General features: G+C 37.9%; 1 protein-coding gene across 1 annotated transcript; it reads right to left on the bottom strand.

The window, feature by feature from the left end:
- Positions 1–208: 208 nt before the first annotated feature.
- Positions 209–7,482, bottom strand: LOTGIDRAFT_145722 (hypothetical protein; the record flags this gene model as incomplete). Its single annotated transcript, XM_009060132.1, has 2 exons — positions 209–482; positions 7,154–7,482. 2 exons carry the CDS (start codon positions 7,480–7,482, stop codon positions 209–211), a joined length of 603 nt encoding a protein of 200 aa, XP_009058380.1.
- Positions 7,483–11,928: the final 4,446 nt, after the last annotated feature.

The raw sequence follows: 11,928 nt of genomic DNA, 5'->3' as shown, positions 1-11,928 counted from the left end.
TTGTGGGGAAAGAGGACTATGGGGACCATCATCTTTATGCAATGACCCTGAGCATTCACAGGAGAGGTACATTTTACGTGTGGCCTTTGTTGAGCTAATCAAAGCGACAATCTGGATCATGAGTCTATAATGATGATCATGGATCATGGAGATTGGGACCCTTTCACCACTTACTAACGTTCCGACTCAGTGCAAATGAAATGGAAAATTAAGCCAGATCGTGAGTCAATACACCCAACGGATCATGATCAACAGCAAAGCCAAGACTTACCCCGGCAAAATGGCACAAAGCGGCTGCCAAGCCGATTGCCAGCGGTTTACTCCCCAGCTCTCGGCGATTAGGGTCTATGGTAGCGAAGACGGAGAACACTAAGATATACGTAAGAATGGCTTCGATGCCAAATGCCTTCCAGATGTTCAGCCCTGGCATTAAGGATGTGATTGCCATTTGTCCGTGTCCGTGACAAACTTCCGGGGTTATCCTGAAAAGAGAAAAAGTGCAAGTTAAGAGAAAGTATAAGTAAATTCGACACCCCCCCCCCCTCCCTTTAATCCATGAACACTATTTACTTGCATGGCATCCCTATTTAACCACAGGACAGTTCTTCCCAATCAGGACAGTCCCCTCAATAATTAGGAAAACCCTCTCTAATAAGGACTACCACGCCAGACCTTTTTAATCAAGACAGTCCCCTCAATCAGGACACCCCTCTTTAAAAGGATCACCGCTCTTTAATCAAATAATCCAAAACAATGTAATAAAAGCTGATTTGAGCTGGCTGAACACGAAAAGATGATTACATCAAATCGGTGATGTTATTTGTTCTCACACGAGTCCGCAATAAAGCCGACAAGTGAGTAATAGGATTTGATTGGCAAGCGACACATCCGTAATTTGATACGATTTATTAGCATGTCATTTCGCATCATGACATGGACGAGAACGGTTCCACGAGCTATCATTCTCTACGATCGCTTAATGAGATTAATACGTCTATGTCCACACTGCAGAAAAACTACCCGCTTCATTTGTATAGACATGTAGATGTTAACGGTTCGGTAACTTAATTTGCAACTCAGAATCAAAGCAAAACCTTAAAGCATAACACTTATTTTTTTTTTCCAAACGACCACTTAATAAAGTTAATACTATGTCCATACTGTCGACCGACAAACACAAAAATGTAATTTGCACCTCGAAGTCAATACAAAACTTTAAATTACCATCTTTTTTTGTAACGACTACTACAGTAATCTCCTAAGAACTAAAATCTAACACAACCGATCAACATGCCAAACGACAAGATTAATATTCTGTCCTACTGTCGAATGGTTACATTTATGGCCATTCCTTCCATTTACATATTGATGCTAATGGTTTTATAGCTGTAAATGACACCTTGAAGTCAATACAAAACCTTAAAGCATCACCCCTTTTTGTTAACAACTACAACAGTTAGATCCTAAGCAATAGAATTTACCGCATATTCATTCGTTCGTTCATTCTGACCCAATAATGATCATTATCAAACACTGCCAGAAATTCACTTTCCATAAAAATACAATTAAAGAATGATTCGTCGTCACAATATCGATAACATATTCATGAGGCCAATAATTGAGGGCAATACTTCATATCATTCTCTTACTGATAATAGCAGAAAATCGTATTTAATGATTGGAAATATGGTTTCTCGGGAGATTCGATATGCAGGTCATTGCTCTAGGTCTAGCAACTCCTGAGAGCATCAGTTGACCCATTCTCTTACAGGGAATTACCCTTAAACGTAATGCTAGATGAAGAAATCTGGTATCTCGGGAGATTCGATATGGAAGTCAGTGCTCTAGCGATTACTGCGAGTATCTCATTCTTTTAAAGGGTGTAATTCTTAAACGTTTATTGATCACCAGTAGCATATAGCGGTAATAAATTTCAAACGCAACTCTCAACCGAGTTGTTAGTTGCGTTCGGTTCTTATGACCACTTTCATTATTCACAACCATACACAACTTGTAATCGCTATGGCGTGAGGGCACCTTAAGATAACTTGCAAGAATCTAGTGTCAATTTTTCGACCGTATGTTAAGCCGCTGTGACATATGGCTCGCTTTTTTCCCGTAACCCCGTGCTTGTCACTGGAATTCTTCTTTCCGAGTTTGTTTCGATTTCTTATCTATTTCCATTGAATGGTACGACGGCACAAAATTGATATTAATATTTAACGTCGTTTGAAATATTAGAATGTCGCCGCTGATTAATTATAAAGTCAACACAAAATCTTATAATTTTATCATTCTTTTTTACCAACACCACTGGGACGGTAAAGGAAAGAGTTTATATATTTATCTTGACAGTTATCATTATTGTGCATCCATTGTATTTCTTTAGCATTAATATCAAAGGCCATATGTGACGTATTGTTTCCATATATATCAACAATTGATAGATGCTATCTGCATATCAAAATATCGCTAGTTCTTGCCTAAAGCTATAGAAAGAGTAATGTTTGATTTTGTTTACTTCTTGGGTATCTCTGGGGCTTGTATATTAGTTAATTATCTAAATCGACCGAAATAGTGCAGCTCCGTAATCATTCATTTTGGCGATTGTCATAACACATTCGAAGTACATATGGTTTGCTCCTTTGCATTGTCTTCATCCAGAAGTTCATTTGCAATACATGTATTAAACCGAATCATACATGACTATCTTATGCCTTTGCTTCCTTTGGATTGAACATTGATTTACAGTACACATTCAAACATTAGGATACTTTAAGCGTAATTTGGTATATTCGTTCATGGGCATTTATACAAGGAACAAATGTTTTAACGTCAAATTTCAATAGCTATTTTTCTATAATGGTCATTTCAATAATACCAGTGTATATATCAGCCAGACGAAGTAAGACATCAATAACAACTTTACAAGCTAAATTAATGATAAAAAATTACGTTAGAGCACACGAAAATATCATAAAACTCTCATCCATCAAAGCCTTAATTCTATTTCAATACTTTAAGTGAATAGTTGGCATGGAACAATCGATACGCTTTATTGAAAAACACGTTACGTTAAGTTGATTATTATGTAAATCGTGACAATCAAGGGCAATAACTCAAGAAATATGCAGCAGAACATGCAATTATAATTAAGAAAAACTAGAGGAAAGAAAATCGACTTAACAGATTGATATGCATATTTAATGACCGTCTTGATACAAAGACAATATTGTGGCATAACTCACGTTTAACAGTTATTCGTGTTTTATTCGTGTTGTATTATTCACGATACAATCATTATTCAACACAGAAAAAGAAACGAACTGTAGAAGACGATAACGAAATAAATCTGTGAAAAAGAGAAAATGTGGGAGTCATTAAATTTATTGGTTAGATAACCGACATGTACCCATCAAAGTCACAAAAAAGAGCCAAGAGGGGAAATGGTCTATGGTGTTAAGTTGCAGTAATGGAATTGGTCGGATGTCAGAATTTACTTTTAGGGGGGCGATCCATTTTTTTCAGTGGAACATTTGTTCCCTCCTTGCCTCTTCAAAGTTCTTTTTAACCTCCCCTCACGGTACTTGTTCGATACCGGACTCGTGCAAGTCATAGAAAAACGATATCTGCAAGAATACCGGCAATGGTGTATGGTGTTAAGTTGGAAAATGGAATTGGTCTGTTGTCAGAATATCTTCAGGGGGCAATCCATTTTTCAGACCCCCCGCCCCGCCCCCCCTTGTTTCCCTCCCACCCCCCCACCCTACGGGCCTGTTAAGAGTACAACCAGATCTTGACAAACGATCATATCGGTTATTAAATAACGAAAATCATATGTTAGAATCGAGAATTATGGCAATATCTTGCATATCCATCAACACGCCAGTGAATGTTCGGTGTAATTTTAGTCATTCTCAACAGTTGCTCGTAAAATGTGAGTTTATATGTTTGCCAGTTGTCAAAACATTAATAGAAAGTAGCTGCTATTTTTACAATGCACCCAATATGTTCTAGTATCCTTAACATTAAGTAGAAAACAATGCTACTGATGAACGAAGAATTTAAGGCTTGTTTCAGTTCTGACGTTTTTGAGGTAGATTTAGATATTCCTTAAAATGCGCATGCTGTATCGCATCATTTGACCAATTAAATGGGTACGGATAATCCGGGTAAGATCAATGCCAAGAGGTTTGGCCAAGGATCAGCTGGTAGAAAGGATCCTTAACTGTGAATCTAAGCTGTTATCCTTAATATAGTTGTTTCTTTTTCTTTCTTTCTTTAAGCTAGCTGGTAAAGTAAATATGAATGGAAAAATATATCCTTATAAAACCAACATCTTATTTGACTGCTGAACCAATATCAATACAAAATATATCTCTTATAGTAAAACCAATGACAACTCTTCAAAAATAATTCAGTTTCACGTAAGGTAAGTGGAGAATAATTCAAATAAAACCAATGACAAGCTTTCCACTTATGTTGAATAACGAATTGGTTCGTAGAGCGAAATTCATTCATCAGTGCTCGGCTCATTTAGCCTGAAAGACAACATTGATCTACCATGTGGTAAAAGTGGTGAGGACTGGCAGTAAACATATCGGTGAATGAGTGGATCTCAATGGAGCCTGACTAATACTTGAACACAAATTAATGTTTGATTATGACAAACGAGATGGCAATGGAGGCGATATTGTGGTGAACTTGTACATGAATTGGCATTTCATGTTCTACTGTTCTGTACCAGTGGCGGAGCTAGGTTGATGTCCCATGGGGTGGGCGAAATATCTGAGGGAAAATTTACCCCTAAACCCTTTTAGGACAGGACATGGCCAGCCTGTCGACTTTCGGATCGTTAGTAGGGACGACATGAGTTTATAAATACCGAGACAAAAAGTGGTTGAATTTCCAACTAAAAGACGAACTTGAGTATAAATAACAACTAGCCAGATGTAATTCAATTGTAGACAATAGAACTAGTGAAACGCTGGAGGCAAGATGCTGCCAACTCGAGATAACTCAATTGGTCACATTAACAAGGGATGTAGTGCTGTAAATGACAAGGGCTCGTCTCATACTGTGGATATGCTTTGAAGATGAATTCTTCGACTGGACAGTCGTCCTCACACTCAATGTCAAGCTATTATCAACTTCGTCTTGTACACAGTTCGTAATAACTTGAGATTGGGAAGATGCTGGACAGCAGGTCTGGCAATAAAGTTCAAAATTCGGACGTGACATGGCGTGAGATGTGAGCTTGTAGGATATAATTACAGCTATTCATTTTTAGAAAAAAAAATCCGACATAAAACGTTTGAGTTTTTCTGAAAATGCTACAGTAGACCAAAATCCTTCTCAGCCTTTCATCAAAGCGAATATAAGAAGACAGAATACCTTAATTTCGTTTCACCAGTCTTTCTTGAGGAAATGTCACGAAAAAACGTTCTTTTGTCTGATCATTCTATTCTTAACTATTTTCCGTTTTAAACGCCAAGTTTCGCTGGAGGCTTTGATACAATTATACGTCTGCTTTTTCTATAATGCCCACTTATCTGTCGCCCATTGCTCGAAGCACTAACTTGGTCAATAACCCACGCCGTTTCTTGGTAATTCAAATTTTGTTTCTTTGGTATTTCTTAAATTGTATTGATGGAACTATAAGTGTAAAGAAAATCCGAAAATATGCTCAAAAGTCAACACAGAATCTTTGTTACTGTCCTTCTTTGCAAAACTTACAATAGGACAATTCTAAGGAAAAGTTTCACATCATTACAACCGACAGAAAGAGATGACAACTTCGATTTTTGCAAGACATATAGACTGAACATAATCTGCATAGATTAAACAGCGTTCTGGTGCATCTATCCGTCTTCCTATGCACTTTAAATATGCACATCGGTTTACGGAGCTTCCCACTGGATAATGACTGACTCTTAAAAAAGTAAATGCTCTCTTGTATTTCAGAGTTACAACTATTCGTTTCCAATTTTACGTTTGAAACAAATTTCCTGAAAACATTCAGTAAATCATTCTACTAGAAGCAACATATGTTACAGTTTTTATCATCCGTTAACTTTTTGTGTATCGAAAATAGCTCCATGGAGAAAGATAACATGTTTTGTGTTATTGTAAGAAGCCGAAATCTTCAAGCTTAATATCAGCGAATTAGTCAAACAGAAAAAAACTGCTGTTAATCGGTGCAAATATTGAGAATTTTCTATACACTCTGACTGCAGAAAATACAGTTATGCCAATCATCTGAAAAAGGAAGAAATTAAGCGACAAAGTTAAATGATAGTTTTGTATCTTCCTGGTCCATTCTGGTCACAGAAATCTGCCAGTATGGTATTCATTCACTGTTTTGTCAGCTAGAATTGCACACGATATGTCGTTTCGCCAGTCAATACACGATCTTGAATTCCAAGCACGAGTAATGGATACCCCAGATATTTGCCATCCATTTCTACAAAAGTTAAGCTAATCTGTGATAAAGCCTAACATTATGGTAATAACGTTAAAAAGACTTTTGTTATTCTGGACACGTAAAGTTAATATTATAACTGATGTTACAAATTGTCGAGGAAGAGTCTCGGTATATCGGGTCCCAGTGGTATTTCCAGATCACGGGGCACTTACTGTGTTCATACCAAACTAAGGGCAATTAATGTATATCAATTGGTCGAGTAACTGGTCTATCTAATATCCAACAGTTCCAATTTGTAAATGAAGCATTTGTCCCAACAATTCTCTCGATTTGAGAAAATCGAGCCCTCCCTTGAAAAATAGAAATTTATATTTTGGCACTTCAACAATTACAAAGAATTTCTGACAATTTTTGACAAACGGGAAAAGATTAATTAGACACGTCTACAAGTTTGTTATGCTTAGTTAGATACAATTCAAACCAATTACCCCCCTGTACATCAACTGAATATTTCACGTAACCATCGACAAGATAGACTGTCTATTCCCGGGGTATTTCTGGCAGTTGATTTGTTAGGTCTTCAAAATAAGAACTGCAATTTATTGAAATCATAGAAATACACCCTGAATTTTCTGAATTTATTTTGTGAAAAGATGCAACGAGCTACGAAGTGCAACTACCCACTTCCTGAAAGCTCGTCGTTGAAAAAAAAAAGCTTCGAGTACTCACCCGTAAAGAAGAGCTGCCCCGGCAACACTGCCACCACATTGGGCAATGGAGTACATAATTCCTCGTAATGGAGTCACTTTACACGTCAACACCATAGCCAAGCTCACCACGGGGTTAAAATGAGCCCCTGAAATGTGTCCGAAGCACTGCACCAGTGTCGCTAGAGTAAATCCAAAGCACAAGGAAACGAGTACGATTTGGTTCGTAGGATCCATGGTAGTGCCGCACGAAAGAGTCGAACTGCATCCAAGAAGCACATATAACATTGTTCCTAGACATTCGGAGATCACTGCTCTCCAAAACTCGATGGTACGAATTTCCACCCGCATAACCATTCGCGCCACTTCGCATAAACCCAACTTCCGGTAGTTCCTTTGCGGAAGTTGGCCGCTGTTCACGTGAGAGTAATACGTCATGTTGGGTAATTTTGGACGTAGGGAAAATGCTGCTTTGTGTTCGTTGTCTTCTTCATTCAGGGTCAGGGGAAGCTGGGACATGGGTAGGGATAGTTCAAGGGAGGGTCGGGAATGTCTCTGAGAGTAACCCTCGGAGCTAGAAATTTCAAACCATTGCGAGAAAAATTATTCCATAACGAGCTAGTTTATTTTGATATTTTTGGGAACTGCTTCAATAGTTTGAGCGTATGCTTTACCAACCACTTATCCAGGTAGAAATGAAATGAATGGAGTTTTACGTCCTACAGTACTGCACCTTATGAGCTAATGAAGACGGTGAATCCATTAAGAGATCTCCAATGTGTTCTTTTTATAATCTTATACAATTTTGCTGCACTGCCTTCTCTCCTTTCCCACAAATCACTAGTTGTATTCCTTAATGGCCTAGAGTAATCACTTAGTAAGGTCCTATTTTCCAGAAAAATCGTCAGCAATGTCAGGTTTAAAACCATGTATTAAATATTTTCACTACATGAAGCTTTAAGGCAGTGGTTCTTACAATAGACATTAGTTTAACGGCATTTATCGCTTTACAATAAAAATCTCGAGTACTTGTAATCCTTCAGAGATCTGCATGCAAGTGGTTTTATAACTCTGAAAGAAAAAGAATATAGAGATTAAGCACGATATATAAAGTTGAAGGCCAGTTAAGATCGAGTAAAGTGGGATTTTTTTTCATAAATTTTGACAGCAGAGCTAACACAGAACACTGCCACCGCGCACATTCAACAGAATTGCTACCCACCAAAATCTAAAAATCACATTACAACCGAGGCACACACGCTAAGCCCCTATATTGCCACGGAAGGTAACTAACTCTGCTGACGCTCGTCACATTTGAGCCCCTTTATCGTAACCCACGAAACTTGACAGGTACCGTACAGAACTTAGAGAACTCTTCTGACACACCCAGTCGAATCTCACCCACAAAATTTCACTGATACACACCGAGGCATTTAATTTAACTACTACTGAATGTACCATTCTCCGGTAGTCCAGTGTCACAATTCTACTAGTACTTATACCGGTCTTTACTAAACGACAAACCCAGTGGAATTCTCACAGATCGAAACTTTCTCTGCTAGATTAGTATCACAATTCTACTGGTACTTATACCGGTCTTTACTAAACGACAAACCCAGTGGAATTCTCACAGAACGAAACCTACTCTAGAAGGATCATAATTCTATTGTACTGGTACCTTTACTACAAGAACACTGGCACCGAACTCGACTGGCACCGAACCTCAACAAGCACCGTGCTTAACAATCAATAGGTTTAGAGAGATGAGAATTACACGCTTCGATTACTAATAACAATATTGTATGGAGTTCGTCTGAAGCAATCATAAAATGTAGCCAATCAAACGCATTTCGGTAGTAAAAAAAGATATGTTTTATAACTGTATATTTGTACAATACGTTTAAACAGTTGCAGTATTTTCAGTTAGAAATTGAAATCTTTACAACTCCCTGACAAGTGTTTACTTAACTGTTCAGTTTCTAATGTGCAACTTAAGTCTTTGTTTATCAGCGCCAATCGGAAATCTAGTATTCAATAGGAGAGATCGGCCATGATGTCATAGATGTGGTTTTCGTATCGCATGATGCACAACTTTTAACAGTTGTAAGAGTGGTTTGTCCTACCAATTGTCCTACTTGAGTCATGCATGTGTTCTATTTTTAGCATATCACGGCTACGCTGATTTATCCAATGGACAATCTTAAATCCAGTGTTCGCTGACTAGTGCTAAACCTACTGTTATTTGGCCAATCTAGTGTTTAATCGGAAACCTGGTGTTTACTGGTCAATCTGAAACTCAGTGTTTACTGGTCAATCTGAAACTCAGTGTTTACTGGTCAATCTGAAACTCAGTGTTTAATGAACAATATAAAACCTAGTGCTCTATAACCAGTGAAAAACATCTATATGTCTTTTCAATCGGAGGTCGACACATAACTCGGAAGAGCTGTTTGTAGAAGAACAATTTTGTATGTTCTAACACGTCTTGCGCCCTCGTCCAATTTGTAATATACTAGTGAAATAAAGTTCGCAGACAAATTAAATTATTTCTGATTCCAAACAGAGCGGAACTCATATTGCCCATAAATATCAACTGCCATAATTGATGAATGTTCTGGAAGCACAAAAATGACATCTTGGCACCAAACACTGTCTGTACGCAATCGATACAATAGACCAGGTTTCAATTTCAGTAAACGTCACTTATTATCGTAATGCATTTGACAAATTAGGTTTTTTATTAACATATTTTACTGTCACATTTGAGAAAAATTGCTTCCTTCTGTTATGTACGTTTTTTGGCTAATGTAGAAAGATGGCTTCCAGAGTAAGATATCGATGAGAAATGTTACGTGGGCAGTAACCTTGGTGCAAAATTTCTTAATTTTGAATCATCGTTAACGAGTTCAAACTGTATCGCATGAGTCTCCGATTTTTCGTCCTATGTAGACCCTTTTCCAGACAGTACATCCAGGGGGACACAGGGTTGAAAAGGGTAAGTCCCTTCTGTTTCGATTCTCGAGCGATACTGTAGATTGAACCAAGAGACACCACAGCCAGTCGACTCATTTTTACCAACCGGAAGGTGGTAAAGTAACCGCCAATACCGAACCAACCAACGATACCAAAAAACCAGACCAATGAAGTGAACAGTATCATTTGTATCAAGTGGTCGATATAACTGTCATTCTATTTCCTCATAGGAATAAAAATGTCTTTGATATCTGCCCGATAACAATCTCCAACAAACAAACATTAAGTGTCTGACCATATGTTACACCAGTGAATGTATCAGCTCTCATTTTCCTTTGAACGGAGATCATCTTTACATGTTTTTGTATGTCAATCATTTTTTAACGATGCCGTCTACACGAGCGTGAATGTAAACAAATATCAACTTTTTGTTTGGCATTTTTAGTTACACTGGTCTGTGCTCTGACGGTTGAGTTCACCTGATTTATGAAAAGAGCTTCACTTTATACAAACAGACAGTGGTGTATTCGGGCTGTAATTGTTTGGGCATGCCCCTCCACCCTCGGCCCATAAAAAATTAGAACAAATATTCTACTTTCACCTCCTGAATTTATTCTCCGGCTTCCAGTATTAGAAAATTTCCCATTGAAACAAACAAAGTAATGGAGCATATATAACAGAACACGAATCCAATTGTTATTCTGGGCGATTCTTCACGGCTTATAAATACCAACATGTCGACCAAAGTGTTAACTATGATTTATGGTTTGTTAGAACACCATACCAGAAACAAAATACTTCATCCTAAGTCATAGACACTGTTGAGAATCAATTGATCTTTGACCAACTTAGGACTGGCATGTCTGTAATTGAAATAGCGTTTTACGCCCGAAGATCAAGTATTTTTTTTATCTTTTTTTGTGAAGCGGAGGTAGAAGTGAAAGATTTCCTTCTGTGGTAATCTCACATAAAGTTATACGGGGGTTTATATCAACTGACTCAGACGTGAATGACTTTTCTTTCGTCTGTGTTAGTCTCACAAGAATTGATATTGGTTGTCTTACATCAAGTTAAGGAATGTCTGAGAAGTGATGGACATTTCTTTCTTCTCTGGTAGTCCCACATGCAGTGATATGATATTTTAACTCTGAAATTAAGTGATTGGTGGAGCTTAGAACGTAACAGCTCATTCTGATCACAGATAACTGTTATGAGGGAGGGGTTCTCTAAGATACAGATACTTTGTGGAACCACAAAAGATATTGGGAAGACCAAAGATCAGCTGATGAAGCGGAGAGTATCTATTCATCTGTGGGAGGGGTGGCGATCCCTACCCTAAATTCTCCCCTATCCTGGAAAGGATACATTCTAGTGTGTTACAGACAAGGCAGTTTCCTACCCCATATCCGCCACTCCACATCCTTTTTAGTCTTCAACCTCCGTTATATCATGTAAGTATATCACACAAAATAATCGATTCAGACTTCTCAATTTGTACAATTCCTCCGGAGAGGAATCAAATTATTCAAATGGAAACTTTCATTTCCCTCGGATAACAATCTTAATCCCTCTTCAAAGACTGCCTCGACTCTCGGATCCAGATTTTGTCGGCGAAGTTCAAAGAAAGGATTAAGGTAAGCCGTAACCTTCCAATGGAGTGACAGAATTAAAACCTTACGTCGAATTCACGTCTCGAAGTAAACTGTTAAATCTCTGATTGAAACTTCAAGAAATTCGATAAACTTAACGAAGCTAGGATCGTTTTGTAACCGAGTGTTGGACGATGTGTGTTTCAGATATAGAGTCTTTATCAACAGTATAAAA

This window comes from Lottia gigantea (assembly GCF_000327385.1).
Source record: "Lottia gigantea unplaced genomic scaffold LOTGIsca_402, whole genome shotgun sequence".
NCBI classification, from domain to species: Eukaryota; Metazoa; Mollusca; class Gastropoda; family Lottiidae; genus Lottia; species Lottia gigantea.
This window is presented reverse-complemented; position numbering and strand designations above follow the sequence as displayed.